Genomic DNA, 17,106 nt, shown 5'->3' on the forward strand with positions numbered 1-17,106 from the left:
ATAGCCATAGAGTGGGGGAAAACGTTTTGGGACCCCTGTTTTTCTCAGCCTCCATTTGACAAAACGTTCCAGACAGCAGCTGGAACAACTAGTACACTAGTTTTGAAAATTTCGTGAAGATTCGTAAAGCGCTACCAAAGTTATTAGAAAAACAAAAAATGCTCTGTCTATGGGAAAAGTTGATCCTAACTATAACTATCTACTGGTTATCGTCAGTATTAGATAGATAGATAGATAGATAGATAGATAGATAGATAGATAGATAGATAGATAGATAGATAGATAGATAGATAGATAGATAGATAGATAGATATACCTTTCTAAGCTGTTAAAACGGTGAGGAAGACAGCATGGCACACCACCACACAATATGAAGGAATTGTTAGAATCTAATTCATGAACAAATGAAAATCTCAGTTTGTGTACCGATACACAAAGCAAGTGACATCTACTGAAGAAAGAATCAGAAAGAATGAAAACAGCTATTTTTCTATTTGAAGAGAATATGAATTTGAAATATTCCCCAGCAAGGGCAGCCAAACATGATGACGTGCACATAATTAACAGAACTAGTATACCTCCACTTATGAGATGTACCAAATGTCCATTGGTTAGCAACAGCATGACACTTATAGGCAGTGAGTCAGGTTAAATAAATTAGTTTTTCATAATGAGCCACATTTTATGTTACTTATATTAAATACCTCAGTGATACTTAATTTTTATAAGCATGCAAAGGATCAGAAAACACTGAGTCTACATTATGTGCAATGAAAAACATTTACCAGTGTTAGAACATTTTATAGCCTAAAGAGTCCATTCTCATGATGAATTATGTTTTAACTGTAACAAAACTTATCAAAGTAGAGGGGTCAGTCACTGAATTGTGTGAGTTACACAAACATTTCACAAAAACATCTACAGCAAGGGAGACGCACGTGAAAAGATTCAGCACAAGGGACATGCAGATGTACTACATTTCTTTGTTGCAGAGAAAGGACTTTTTGGTATCCGTAACATGTATAAAGAGAAATACAAAATAACGACTTCGGCACATGAAAACTCCGACCTTGATTCAAGGGAGTGTGCTTTCTTCTTGAAAATACTACCAATACAATAACTATGACATTCTTCTTTTGAATGTCAACAGCCTAAGTGGATGCCTTAAGCAAGACATGCTGAACTCAAAAAGAGCTTGGTTGTGCATTAAGGTTTGCATGATGAGCACCAGCTCCATAAACCATTGAAGCCACCGTTGCCCCTTCCACATTTTTATCAAAGTAGTCATAATATTGCCTACAATATAGAATTGCTAGTAATACAGAGTTACGGGGTACCTTATATGTTTTGTGCAGCTTAAGAGTGAGAGAAATGAAATATGCCCAAGGATCTACAGTGGCATTTGGTCCATAGCAGTTTGTTGGAATAATTTATTCCATCAATTAGAAAGAGTATCCACATAGGAAAGTTGTCCATCTCAGACTAGTATCTAAATACCTCTCTAACACATACTAGCTGTCCCTCTCACAATCACTCCTACTCCCACATCTCCACTTCCATCCCATAAACATTCATGTAGTGGTTCCATATACAAAAGCAGTCTTCCAAACGAATGAGGCCTAGAGACCCCCTCATAAATTGATAATCTGCCTAAATATAGCTTGCAAACATTACTTCCCATACAAAAACACTTTGTAATCATTTGTACACAGTAAATAATACAAGCATTTCAAAATACAATTGTGAAGACTGGCAATGTATTATAGTGATCAATAATATTAATAGATCAGTGACAATCCAAATAGCTCTTTACACTATGGCAGCAGCAAATTATCCTAATATAGATATTGGCACATTCAACGTACACAATGTGCAAATTTTGAATCCCTACATTCATGATCCACCTCAGGAGTGGTTTTCACAAATTACATAAGAGTTCATTTCTTTAAGCATACAGTGTAAAGTGTAATGTAACTGAAGGACGTATTGTACATACTCTGAAAAAATATATAACTGTTTCAGCTCAAGCACGGCATTCCAAAAGCTACGATTCAAGAGGTTCATGCACAGTTACATAAAAATACTTTTCACTTTTTATAAGGATATTGTCAGAGTTTATATTTTGCACCAATTCAATAGTCCTTATGAATAAAAGTGGCATTAACAGAGGTTCTGGAAATGTAATAAGCAACAAAACATTTACTCAATATTCTTCTTACTGTAATTTCTAAATCAGCCTTCTCATCAAAAATAACTTTGACATCCATGTAGTGAATGGAGATAGTGAACATATTAAAACATTTTTCATTTTCTCAAGTCTGTTTCTCATTGGTAATTGACGAAACAGACTGATCTTTTTTTCCTTTGGAAAATCGTGTTTGAGCCAGAGTACAACACTTCTTATTGTACAACTAATACATTAAATAAACTAAAAATCAAATACAGTTAACGTTAAACAGAAAACAAAATGAAATATAATCTACAATTAGTACCGATTAGAAATAGGAGTTAACTTACAGAAACAGAGGAAGCTAAGTAAAGGTTAACTAGGATACTGCAAATCAAGTTTATTATCAAGTTATGCCACGTATGGTACTGTAACTATAGGTTAATTGATAGCTTAGTTTAAAATAACCTGAAAAATATTCCAACCTTCTTTCTTCGCGATTGCTTTCTTCAAGCTGCAGTAGCCTTCAAAAGCAGGTGTACAGTTTTGGAAAGTCAAGTCAATGAACAGCAAACCCAACAAATCGAGGAAGCGATAAAAAGTTAAAAATGATGTATGAGCTTTGTGACTAAAACAGCACAAAACATACTATCAAGAGACGGTTTAAAACAAAACATTTTACAATGTTTGTAGGTAAATCTGAAGGTATGGTCAAAAACTACCTTTTCAAATATATGTAAGCATAACCAGTTAACCCTAAACATATTGAAAATAAATTGAACTCTCTTCCAGTAAAATCAGTTACTTTTGTCACACATTTTAATATTATAGATAAGGCAGCCACCTTTCATCAATAGGCATATCTTCTATTTGAGGGCAGTAGAATCTAGTGGCAAGATAATAAGCATTGTCATGGTCAAACTGGAACTGTGCTTCTAGAATGAAAAAAAAAAACCAGACTTGTCATTGTAAAAGGTATTACTGACCTGTAACTATAGACTTGTAGTTTGCTTTTTTGACAGATTTAGATGTTCTGCATAGTCCCATCATCTATTTTTGAGATAGGTATATTGGAGGTTCTTCTTCCAAGTCTTGAATCAGCTATCAGGAATAAGAGAATGACTCTTTGCTATGTCACTGTCACACAATTCCTTATCTCCTTGAGAACTTACAGCACGAGTAGCATAGGAGGAAAGGAATACAGAAGTCCAGAGTTCTACCTGAGGTGAAACACGTCTCTGAGTGAGAGACGCCTTGGAAACTCCAACATGCAGAAGTGCTGACATTGCTCGTTCTCAGCATTGGCAAACAGAGGGGGCCAAGGTTCTCCCTATTTGCCTAGGAGACCCTGCGCCAACTCCAGTTGTAACTGCCACTCGTGATCCACTAAGCACCAACTAGGAAGATCCCTCAGTGATCCAGCCATTTCCAGAGGCACCATGCTTCTTGGCACAGCGTCCATGACGCCACCCCACCCTGTTTCTTGCATCACCACATGGTGGTGTTCATGAGCACCTGTACCAGCCTTCTCTTGATGGATGGCATGAAAGCTTTCAAATACCTAGCAGATGGCTCTCCAGGCTCAGTCAGAAACCAGACACCTCTGATCTCCACCTCTTCCAGCTGGCCACCTCAACCCACAAGTGGCCCACTGGTTACCACTGTCAGCTCTGGGCAGGGAAGTGAGAGGGGTCTGGCACTGACCTTGTTGTGTAGACATTTTAGTTATAGCTCCATACATGTTATTTTAGCAGACTAGACCTAGCTCTGTGCACTTTAACCTAGAGATATTTTAATCAGCTTCATTTATTATTTTAACAACAGCCACATTTGTGGTCTTGTTTTGTTTTTCTCTACCTAGCTGTTCTGTGCCTAGGCCAGGCCATTCTTAAGACATTTCTTTCACTCTGTGCTTTTCTCAAGGCTGCAGTAAGATAGGTTGCCGGTAAACGTGGTAAGGCTTTGTCTCTAGTGTTCATAGAAACATACACACCCTTATGTAAGGACATTTTCTCAGAACATCAGCTGTTTTATTATAAAAACACTTCTCTGTCCCATACACGTTGGAGGGAGATTCCAGCCAGATGACGAATGTATGCTGATTGCTGAACGCTTCGCTACAGCTGCTTCTGTAGGCTACAGGCCTCTTGCTCAGGTATGAGGGATGATGTCTTCCCCATGGGAACTGGAAGGGGAGAACTAGAGCTTAACATGCTGTGCTCTAACATAGCCTAGGTAGGAATTATTTTAATGACTCTAGTGACAAAATGTAGCATTATTTTTATGCTTTACTCTCATTGTCACAATTTTAATCTGGTCATGCTTCATCATCCTGGTTATTGCAGTACATGGTTTATTATCTAAGATGCAGCTGCTTCATTAAAATCTTATTGAAACATATGCTGCCTCCGATTGTCCTTGTATACGTGAGACTAATGTAAATGAGAGAAATGGATGCGATCTGAGTGACCACAATTTCCCTGAGGAGTCAATTGTGTCATGCTCTCGGCTGCCCAATCATCCCTGCTCTTGGGTGGAGATGAGGCACTGCTAGTTAGCCTGAGCAAAACCCGGATTAGACCGACAGACCACCTGTAGTGGGTGAGACTGTGTCCCCCACATCACAGGTGATTCTGCCGCTCAAATCCAGTAGTCTCATTAAAATAATTGGGGCCTACACAACATGGCGCCGCCAACGTTAGGTCAGGCTCTAATGTTCAGGTCCTCCTGAGTATCTCTGTCTCACTATATACAAATACACCTCAGTACTATACACGGAGAAGTCCCTGGTATTGAGGATTTTCCACCTCAGCTAAGTAGGGAGTACCTAACTAACACTGTAGGTTGTTCAAGCTTGAACTCTAAAAGGATAATCCCCATTTGGTGTGCTTATAGGAACTGCAGTCAATATGGCACCACCACTTACTGCACATTTATTAGCACATGGCCTAACGGCCCAGGGAGGTCCAGTTACTTTTGTTGTTGAGGCTCATCCAGCCTATAGAACAGAAATGTTTTATTCTTGGGTCACATTTCCAGCAGCTGATGGAAACACAAATACATTTAATCATTATACACCTGCAAATATACCTACACAATATAGAGCATATGTAGATCTAGAAATACCTCTATCTTATTAAGAACATAATAATTGGCTTGATGGCACCCTACCCCATATAATTTTACATGTTAGGTTAAGTCCTCTAAGAAATCATGGTCCTACCTGGCCTTTATTGGCCACTTATACAACTCACCTGATGCAGCAACCATGGCGGTAGCTGAAGTCCGCCGCTTATACGCTGAGCTGATGGAAATCTATAGACCAGTGGTTCCCAACCTTTTGATTTCTGTGGACCTCCACTTTAACAATAATGGAATCCAGGGACCCCCACTGAATCATCATTAGAATCCGGGGACCCCCGCCTGAGTTATTAATGGAAGCTGGGGACCTAATTTGTCAATATTTGTAAATTGTCTAGGCTCTCGCAGACCCTCTGAGAAGGCTTCGTGGACCCCAAGGGGTCCCCGGACCACAGGTTGGGAACCACTGAAATAGACAATTAGTACAGTTTGTAATGCAAACATTAAATACAAACCCAGCACGTGCTGCTCCGGAGCACCACATGCAGTAATGGCATGCATTAATCCTGCAACTGTACATTCGATCCTGGGTAAGCTACCAACAAAACAGAAAGAAATTCAGTTTTGGTTAGCTAAAAACAAAAATGCACTGGAAGCAGTATTTCCCCATATGGGACCTCAAGATAAGCACAGAATATTAACTAAGTGCTTCCCATTTGGGATGGTTCCCACTATAGATGACTGTAATACTTGGGGCACGGTGTTTGCCACGCTCAATACTACCGCACATGGTACACCAACACTTGCCAATTTACTGGAAGCGTTGAAACAAATTCAAAACGACCTGGCTCTGGGCTTGGGGATGCAATTAATGGGCAATTTTGCCACAGTATCTTCAATCATATTAAGTAACCTTAAATGGGAAGCATTTGCACTAGCAGTGCGCATGCGGCTCTGGGACGGTCCTCCACAGGATCAAGAACGTGAGCTGCCAAAGATTATCGCAGATGCCTACTCTAGCATTAGTTTAGATAGTCTGGGGGCCAGACCCACAAAACCACAACTTCCGGGTAAATCTAATAAGGATACTACCAAGCGAGCTCCTGAAGGTACCAACAAACGCTGGGATAAAAAAACACCTTAAATTGAAAGGGGAGAATCTCCACATACGGAGACCCCGCAGAATAGATATAATCCCAGAAATAGAGATAACATAAAAAAGCCTGAAAGATATCAATATACTGATGCATGCCAATCTCGTTCCTTTCAGGACTCAACGGACAAACACAGTGAGAGAGGTGGGCAGTCAGAGCGAAGAACTGAGTATGTGAAACCAAGACAGGAATCACAAAGCTCAACAGAAGTTTCTGTTAAAAAAGAAGAGAAACTTCCCCAACAAAAACCCCAATTGAAATAGAAAAAAGTGGCATCAGTTGCAGTTCGACATGCCACTCAAGAAGAGAGCTATATTGAAGAACAAGAAGTGGGCATCAGCGCTATTAGACAGCGCAGCAGAGGCCACAATAGTTCGCCGGAATCTTCTAGAACATCTGGAGGTGAAAGCAACTGATGACTTCCTACACGTTGAAACTGCGGACATGCGGGTCTCCACGGCTGACAGGTGTTCAAAGTAACTTTACAGTTAGAAGGAGACATTAAGCGCACAACAGACGCAATCTTTTGGGACCGGTTCGTAAACATATATGATATTCTACTGGCCGAAAGGGATTGGCCACCTGAATTTGTCCGTACTTGCCCATATGGGGAAGATGTTATCAAACCTTCTTTCTCACCCCTTGCTCCCGAAGAGCTCACAGAATCCTATGCATTCAATTGGGCATTGGCACAGGCACCTGCATTATATCGCAACCACTTAGGATGGGATAAAGACTCCTCCTAGCATGCAACTCCTATTAAAAATCAACCACAACCACAATATCCAATAAAACATGATGCTAAAGCACCCGTTAGGGAAATCCTCACAGAACTGGTGTACCAGGGCGTAATTCAACTCTGTCTCTAACCAATAAATAATCCCTTATTCCCAGTAGCTAAACTGGACCATTCGTACAGAATAGTCTTAGACTACCAACATTTAAACAATCATACACGCACATACAGAATACAAAATTCACTTCGCACAGCACTCATGAACAACATAGTGCGCAAAAAATATAAAACAACACTGGACATTTCCAATGTTTTCTTCTGCCAAATTATAGCACCTGAGAGTAGAGACTTAACAAGTGTCAGTGCACTAGGCTCCCAGAAAAAATTCTGTTGTTTACCCCACATTCCAGGACTGTTCGCAGCTCGTGTAACTTCAATATTGCACGACATCAACCTTGAAGCATTGTCCTATGTAGATGATATTTATCTCACGGATGATGAATAACTGCAACATTTGATGGGTAGCCCGCATTGATGTAGGATTTGCCGAGTTTGGCTACAAATTCAATTTAAAAAAAGAAAACAAAAATAGTCTTCCTTAGCATCCTGTTTTTGGGATATGAGCTATCAAGTGAAGGAAAGAACCTAGCGCCACAATTCTTGGAAACATGTGCACAGTTACAACCTCCAAATACAATTAAAAAAAACTCTAATACTATTGGGTTTCCTAAATTTTGGCAGAAACTTACATTCCAGATCACGCATCACACATAAAACCTTTGTATGACTTAATACGTCCTGACTTTTCCAGTAAATTCTGGCCCGTCGAACGCATGCACTCTCAGAACTTTACAAACAGACATGCTTGCAGCACACCACTTACACACAAGGGACAACAAAAAACATCTGGTCATCAGAGTAATTGCTGATGCCATGGGTTTGACCTACGTAACTTTCAGTAAGGGTGAGACAATTTGTATTCAGCAGCAGAACAACGCTTTGCTCCCACTGAACAAATTCTCACTGCTGTTCAGATGGCTGTCATTAAAGAAAGACCCTTAGCCCAGGGGAAATGCATTGTTGTTGTATCTCCCATTCCAGCCCTTGAGGCTGTTACCAAAGCCAGCGTTCCAAATGCAAAAGCTTTACATTCACGTTGGATTCAATGGGCAACGCATTTGACAGCCACTGATGTTGACTACATTTTTTACCCAAAATTACAAACTCAAGAATTTTTGCAATATGAACTAGAATATCCAGTTCCAGCAAATACACTGCCTATTGATCAATATCAAAGAGTCATGTATACCAATGGCTCATCACAACCTGCAACTGGCATAAAACATCAATACTCCGCTGCTTGCTAAGTCGTAAGCGGCTATATGGAGAATAATAAATGTTGTCCCCAACATACATACACGCAAACCCTAGGGGATTGCACAGCACAACTAGCAGAGCTAAAGGCTCTGGTGATGGTGATGGCACTTGAACATACGGATCCTGCACAGCTAACAATGATTGTTTGTGATTCGTATTATTGTGTCCAGTCCTTCAATGAATACCTGCACTACTGGCGCCAGAATGGGTTCAGAGATTCCAAAGGCAACACCATTAAACACAGACTTCTGTGGGGGAAAGTAGCAGATCCAAAGGAAACACTACCAAACGTCCATATTGTACATGCACTGGTTGATGAAGCAGCCAAATCAGCAGTAGCTATGGCTGCTGTTGCTGCAGTAACGCATTCTGGAACGAAACAGGACGATGACGTGGGCTGCCGTGAAAGCCACGGCTGAAGGCACACCGTATCCAAAAGCATTTCCTGCTAAATATTCCTACCGAACGGGCGGCTACCTAGATGCCGAAGTAAAAATACCAGGCGTGGGGGTTTAAGTAATTGCAAACAAAGGCATTAGATCAGAGTGGATTAAGGCAGTGCATGAAGGGGTTCCATCTGCTCATGCTGGTGTGGCAGCTACAATAGCATTATTTCAAGCACGTTATTGGTGGCCAGGTTTATACAAACAGGCCAAGCAGTATGTCCTTTGTTGTGACAGCTGCCAACAAATTAAGGGTTCCACCGTCAAACACCCACCGCAGACACCCCTCCTAATTTCCAATAAACCATTATAATGTGTGTACTTGGACCATTGCGGTCCCCTAACACCGGAAAGTGCATACAAATACATCTTAGTCGCTGTTGACTCTAGCGCCAGATTTCTATGGGTGTGGCCACAACGCTCGGTTGACGCCCAGACTGTTATTAAGAATCTGCAAGTCTTTACCAGTACATATGCAGTTGCGGCTTTCCACTAGGACCAGGGCCCTGCATTCGCCTCAAGGGCATTCAGGGACGCCATGGCTTCGTTAGGGGTCCAACTCCATTACTCGTCTCCATTTCATCCCAAGGGAAATAGTGTCGTTGAGAGACGAAACCGTGATTTAAAGCAGTCCTTAACAGCCAGAGGCTTAGGTATGGGCCGTAGTTGGCTTAATCACCTGTATGGAGTCCAGATAGCACTTAATCTGCATAGAAGGTCCCTTGGGGGTCGTACTTCATATAAGTGCATGTTTGGAATATATGTTCCAGATCTTGATGATCCTGGCGTGGAGGCAGCATAAACACCTTTTGACATAAATGAACATGTCCCAGTCTTGCAGGAATTACAACAGTTCCGTAATGATAACGCTTCTGACAGTGCTGCCTCTGCAGGAACTAAGAATGTACCAATAACACCCACCAGCTGGATTCCAAAAGTTGGGGATCTGGTACGCGATAAAGTTGCTGTGAAAAAGGAGTTTGGTCCTTCTTATTGTGCACCAGTCCCAGACTTAGGAATACATGGTAACAGAACTGTCATTCTACCACCGTTGGCTGGTGCTAAAGAAAATCGCTTTGTATCTATTGACAATGTCAAGTTACACTTTGTGGCTGATCCTGCACAGCAGATCAAGAGGAGCAACCAGTAGTTCCTGCACCCCTCTCACTACTGGTCAAGAAGTTCCTCTACAAATTTTGAGCAGCAACGCGGACACCTCTCCAAGCTTGGGGAGGGTGGAAAATGATCTTGCACTAGTTCCACTAACATCCGTTACAAACAATTAATTCTGAAACTACGGATCAATTTGACACAACTTCGGAAGGTGCCATTTACCACCGCAGGAGACCCCTACCAGTTCTCCTCCTACAAATATGGCTCCAGTTTTTGTACAAATTGCTTCTGGATACTTTGCCGGCATCAACGACCCTTTTTCAGACTCATTTGCCTTTTCTACATCGGAACTGCTAGAAACACATAAGCTGATAAACTGGCTTAAAATAAATTACTTTACCAATGGAACTATCGGTGGCTTTCCTTGACTGTATTAGCTTTCCTCCTTTGGATTGGCTTTGTCATAAAAAAAAAATATATTAATACATGGTTATTTTCTTCCTGAAAGAAGAACAGTTGAACTGGTGAATGAGGTCCTAAAACCAAATTGTTCTTCTCACAAGGTCCGCAGAGACATGTCTTTCATGAACATTTCTGCTATACCCATTCCTGATGGGATTGTTTGGGATAAAGTCACATTTGATATATATATGGCCTCACAGAGGTCATTGAAATACCATATGTGTTTAAACCTTCAATGAACAATGTAATAAGAGTTGTTTTGATGACTGGGATGTGAAAACAGTTGATTCCATGATGACTGAATTGCAGTATCATACTGTATTTGAAAGTGAAGATGTTTATCAATTTAAAGCGAATTATGGTGATATGTTTTGCTATAATTATTATGGACACCATTACATTCACAGAGCAAGTACCCCAAAGACTATTTTTTATTACACACAATGGGAACATTGTCCAACTCCACCACAAGGGAGTTCTAAAACATATTCGGAAAAGTTTGCATATTTTTCTGGGCACAATGTTAAAAATGCTGAGTCATATTATTTTAAATTGTCATTGATTGAAAATGTACATATATTATTGACAGGTATGAAATTCAATTAGTCTGATTCCTTTGTTTCCAGGTTGGCTATAGAAGGCTATGTGTATTGGCTGGAGTCGATTGACTTAAAGAGTGTGTGGGGAACAAGAAATTGGCATATAAGAGGGAAAGAAGCTTTATTTAGAGCATGGCTTATACATGCTTAAATTATATTTTTAAATGGAAATGTGCAACAGACAAGTTGTTTAGGCTTAACAAATATGAAGGAAATGAATACGCCAAGTATTCCTGCTCATGCAAAATTTAACAAATGGCAAAAGTATATAAAAGACATAAAGAACGAGTTACTTACCTTCGGTAACGACTTTTCTGGTGGATACATTAGCTACCTGTGGATTCCTCACCTCATGAATACTCCCATGGCGCCAGCATTCGACGGAAATCTTCTTACTAGTCTCTGCACGTCGACGAGGACGTCACTGTCTCGCACGCGACGCCGTCTGACGTCATACAGGCAATAAGAGGTCCTCGACGACGTGCAGACGTCAGTACCAATCATTTTTTACGTGCATGAGAACAACCAGGCAATGCAATGAAAGAGCAAGGCAACATCCATTATATTGTAAAATACACCACATTGTATGAATAACTGTAAATCTTTTTATGTACATATATATATATATATATATAAAACTCTCTCTTTTAAAATATATACACACACCAAGTATATACATAAAGATATATACACATATACACATATATATATATATAAATATATTATATATATACATCTATTGCACCCTCAAGGACCAAGAGGAGCGCACTCAAGGATTACTTGGCAAGACCATAAAGGCAACGGGGAGGCGGGTGGGACCGTGAGGAATCCACAGGTAGCTAATGTATCCACCAGAAAAGTCGTTACCGAAGGTAAGTAACTCGTTCTTCTGATGGATACAACTACCTGTGGATTCCTCACCTCATGAATAGAGTCCCAAAGCAGTACCACGCCCGGCGGTGGGTGCCTAAATGGTCAAACCAAGAAATCCTGCAGCACTGACCGTGCAAAATGGCCGTCCCTTCTAACCTCAGAATCTAAACAGTAATGTTTTGCAAAAGTGTGAAGGGACGACCAAGTTGCGGCCTTGCAGATGTCGACCACAGGAACACCTCTGGCTAAGGCCGAAGTGGCCGACTTAGCTCTGGTGGAATGAGCTCTAATGCCCTCAGGAGGATCCTTCTTTGCCAAAGAGTAACATATTTTAATGCAAAGAACAACCCACCTGGATAGTGTTCTCTTGTGGACTGCCTTTCCTCTCCTCTTGCCCACGTATCCAATAAACAGCTGATCCTCCAGCCTGAAATCCCTTGTTCTATCGATAAAGAAGCTCAACGCTCTCTTTGGGTCCAGACGGTGCAGTCTTTCTTCCTCTTTGGAAGGATGAGGCGGAGGATAGAACGTGGACAAAGTAATTGCCTGAGCCAAATGGAAGGGTGAAACAACCTTCGGGAGGAAAGCAGCCTTGGTCCTCAACACCACCTTATCCCCATAAAAAGTTGTATAAGGGGGTTTTACTGATAAGGCCTGCAACTCACTCACTCTCCTTGCTGATGTTATAGCTATCAGGAAGACTGTTTTTAAAACCAAATACCTCAAGGGGCAAGAATGCATAGGTTCAAAAGGGGACCCCATAAGGAAAGTCAGGACTAAGGACAAATCCCATTGCGGCATAACGAATGGCTTTGGAGGATATTGATTTAGAAGACCTTTCAAGAATCTGATAACAATAGGGGATTTAAATAAAGATGGTTGGTCTGGAAGACATATGAAGGCTGACAAGGCCGATAAATAACCTTTAATGGTAGCCACTGCACAACCTTTTTGCGCCAGAGATAGAGCAAAAGACAAAATGTCCGATAGATGAGCATGTAAGGGATCAATCTGCCTCTCTCCACACCACGCAACAAATTTAGACCACCTATTAGCGTAGATAGATTTAGTGGAGTGTCGCCTGGCCGCTAATATAACATCCACTACCTCAGGCGGGAGAGAGAAGGAACTCAGGTTGCCCCGTTCAATCTCCAGGCATGTAGGTGCAGACTCTGGAGGTTGGGGTGTAGAACCTGCCCCTGCGACTGTGAGAGGAGGTCTGCCCTGAAAGGGAGACGGAGCGGCGGGCACGTTGAGAGTTGGAGAAGGTCGGAGTACCACACCCTCCTTGGCCAATCCGGAGCTATTAAGATTACTAGAGCCCGGTCTTGGCGAATCTTCCTCAATACTCGAGGAATCAAGGGTATGGGAGGAAACGCGTAAAGCAACTGGCCGCACCAGGTCATTTGAAACGCGTCCCCCAACGCTTCCTGCATCGGATACTGAAGGCTGCAGAACAACGGACAATGCGCGTTCTCTCGAGTGGCGAACAGATCTACCCGAGGAAACCCCCACTTCTGGAAGATTAAACGGACTTGATCTGGATGGAGACGCCACTCGTGGTCTGCCGAGAAGTGGCGACTGAGACTGTCCGCACGCACGTTCAAAACTCCGGCCAGATGGTTTGCTATCAAGCAAATCCGATGGTTCTTTGCCCAGGACCATAGTCGAAGAGCTTCTCTGCAGAGAAGGTACGACCCCACTCCTCCCTGCTTGTTTATGTACCACATCGTGGTAGTATTGTCCGTTAGGACCTGTACCGACTGACCACGAAGGGAAGGGAGGAAGGCCTTGAGAGCCAGACGTACAGCCCGTAACTCTAACAGATTGATGTGAAAAATCTGTTCCTCTGGAGACCAAAGACCTTTGATCTCCAGATCCCCCAGATGAGCTCCCCACCCTAGAGTGGAAGCATCCGTTATGACTGTTGTCACTGGTGGCGACTGCTGGAACGGCTTTCCTTGTGAAAGATTGTTGCTTGCAATCCACCACTTCAAATCCACAGCAGCATCTCTGGAGATCTTGACAGTACCCTCTAGATCCCCTCTGTGTTGAGACCACTGCCTTCGGAGGCACCACTGAAGAGCCCTCATGTGCCAGCGAGCATGCGTGACCAACAGAATGCAGGAGGCAAAAAGACCGAGCAGACGAAGGACCTTGAGGACTGGAACTACCGCTCCATTTCGAAACATTGGAACCAAATCCTGAATATCTTGAATCCGCTGAGGCGGAGGAAAGGCCCGACCCAATGTTGTATCCAGTACTGCCCCTATGAACAGGAGGCGCTGAGAGGGCTCTAGGTGAGATTTGGGCTCGTTCACCGAAAAGCCCAGGTCGAACAACAACTGGGTTGTTGACTGCAGATGACGCAACACAAGCTCCGGGGACTTGGCTTTGATTAACCAATCGTCCAAGTAAGGGAATACTGCTATCCCCTGCCTTCTGAGCTCTGCCGCAACCACCGACATCACCTTCGTGAAGACTCGAGGTGCTGAAGTAAGACCAAACGGAAGGACCGCAAACTGGTAGTGTTGCGATCCCACCACAAACCGGAGATACTTCCTGTGTGACTTGAGTATCGGGATATGAAAGTAAGCATCCTGCAAGTCGACAGACACCATCCAGTCTTCCATGTTCAACGCCAAAAGCACCTGTGCTAGGGTCAGCATCTTGAACTTTTCCTGCTTGAGGAACCAATTCAAGATCCTCAGGTCCAGAATTGGTCTCAAACGACCATCCTTCTTGGGAATCAGGAAATACCTTGAGTAAACTCCTTGACCCCTTTCCTGCTCCGGGACCAACTCCACCGCGCCCTTTAAAAGGAGGACTTCTACCTCCTGTTCTAGCAACAGGAGGTGTTCTTGTGAACAATACGAAGGGCGGGGCGGGATGAGGGGCGGAAACTCCCGAAAGGGAAGGGTGTAGCCTTTTCCCACAACACTGAGAACCCAAGTGTCCGACGTAACAGTCTCCCATTTGGTGAGAAAATGCTGTAATCTTCCCCCTACAGGAGAGGAGTGAGTGGGAAATGGTGGAAGCCTAAGGCTGCTTCCCCTGCTGCACCCCGCCAGAGGATGAGGAAGAGGCAGAGTGCTGCTGAGAAGCTCCCCTGGTGCGGACCCTACCCCTCCCCCTAAAAGATCTATAGGGATGGGAAGAGGCAGGTTGCTGATATCTTCCCCGAAAGGAAGAGGAGGAAGAGCCACGCCCAAATCCACGAAACCTCCTGAAGAATCTGGAAGAGGCCGTGGAAGAAGGAGCTTGGAGTCCCAGCGACTTAGCCGTGGCCCTGCTCTCCTTAAACCGTTCCAAGGCCGAATCAGCCTTAGCCCCAAACAGTTTGTCCCCATCAAACGGGAGATCCAACAATGTGGACTGTACATCTGCCGAAAAGCCCGAGTTACGGAGCCAGGCCTGTCTCCTTTCCACCACAGTTGTGCCCATTGCTCTGGCTACCGAGTCGGTGGTATCCAGTCCCGTCTGGATAATTTGGGTCGCAGCAGCCTGGGCATCAGAGACAAGATCCAAAAGACCCTGGGGAAGCTCTGTAAACGAAGAGGAGATGTCATCCATCAGAGCATGAATATACCTCCCCAGGATACAGGTTGCATTGGTGGCTTTTAAAGCCAGACTGCAGGACGAAAAAATCTTCTTCGACTGCGCCTCCAGCTTTTTTGAATCTCTGTCCCCCGGCACCGTCGGAAAAGAACCAGGCGCTGACTTGGACGAACAGGAGGCCTGCACAACCAAGCTCTCCGGCGTAGGGTGCCTAGATAGGAAACCAGGATCAGTTGGAGCCGTCCGATACCTCCTGGCCACGGCTCTGTGAACTGCTGGGGAAGATGCCGGCTTCTTCCACACCTCTAAAACCGGATCCAGCAGAGCGTCATTAAAAGGTAATAGAGGCTCCGCCGCGGCTGAGGCCGGATGCAACACCTCTGTCAAAAGGTTTTGTTTCGCCTCCACCACCGGCAAAGGCAGGTCCAAAAAACTAGCTGCCTTCCGTACCACTGTATGAAAGGAAGCAGCTTCCTCGGTATATTCCCCCGGGGACGAAAGGTCCCACTCAGGGGAAGTGTCCAGCCCACTGGCCGACTCCAGTCCACGCAGCCCATCACCCGAGTCCTCTAGGGCTCGTTGGTACTCCTGCTCCTCTAGTACCCGGAGAGCACGCCTCCTTGAATGCAGTCGTTGCTCAATCCGCGGAGTCGACAATACCTCCGCCGAAGTCGGAGATCGGCGCCGATCTTCCGAAGCCACCGACGCCGCATCCGGCTCCACAGGTAACTTCGGCGCCGACTGAAGAGCAGATGAAACGGATGGACCCACCGGAGTCACAGGCCGAAATCTCGACGTCGACGGGATGGAAATCCCTGGGGCCAATCCCTCCGAAGCCATCGGAGCGGCCACCGGCGCCGACACTGGCGCCGAGCCCACGTTCCCAAACGGGAGAAAGGGCATAAAGGGTGCCGGCCGAAGAGGCGCAGGATCACCCAAAGAAAAGGCCAAAGGCCCAGCCGGAGCACCCCCTGGAGCCATCTGTTGGAAGATGGAATACATCGCATTCAAGAATGCGGAACTATCGGCTCCAGGGGTGGGAAAAGCCGGATACTGGGGTGCCTGACTCGGAGGCGACCCCGACGCCGGCCTCGGCGTCTGCGCCGGAGAAAACACTTGAGGCTCCAATACCTCAATCACCGACGCCTGTCCAGGTGAAGTTGGAGACGCCGGAGAGAGCAACGGCGTCGAAGGATGCGGCGTCACCGTGGGGCTGACCTCCCATGTCCTCCGGCGCCGATCCGGAGACCTGGAACGAGCCTCCCTTGAATGACGCCGAGATTCTCTACGGCGCCGGGAGTCTCGATGACGCCGATGTCTTGGAGAAGACTTTTTCTTGTGATGCTTCTCCTTTGACTTGGCCATAAACAGCTTCGCCTCGCGTTCTTTAAGGGCCTTCGGATTCATGTGCTGACACGAATCACAAGTCGAGACGTCGTGGTCGGAGCTCAAACACCAAAGGCAATCGGAATGAGGATCCGTCACCGACATCTTGCCTCCACACTCACGACAAGGCTTAAATCCAGACTTTCTCTGCGACATT

At 44.3% G+C, this 17,106-nt stretch overlaps 1 protein-coding gene across 12 annotated transcripts in view; it reads right to left on the reverse strand.

The window, feature by feature from the left end:
- The window catches only part of KIF21A (kinesin family member 21A), a 725,937-nt gene that overhangs the window by 413,381 nt on the left and 295,450 nt on the right, over positions 1–17,106 (reverse strand). For 7 of the 12 annotated variants that reach the window (XM_069229752.1, XM_069229746.1, XM_069229753.1 and 4 more), the window contains exon 12: positions 2,653–2,691. The exons of the other annotated variants lie outside the window; for them this stretch is intronic. In XM_069229752.1, the coding sequence (XP_069085853.1) occupies positions 2,653–2,691 (39 nt within the window). The remainder of the gene's footprint in view (positions 1–2,652; positions 2,692–17,106) is intronic. 12 annotated transcript variants of the gene reach the window in all.

The sequence above is a fragment of the Pleurodeles waltl genome, chromosome 4_1 (genome assembly GCF_031143425.1).
Source record: "Pleurodeles waltl isolate 20211129_DDA chromosome 4_1, aPleWal1.hap1.20221129, whole genome shotgun sequence".
Classification (NCBI taxonomy): Eukaryota; Metazoa; Chordata; class Amphibia; order Caudata; family Salamandridae; genus Pleurodeles; species Pleurodeles waltl.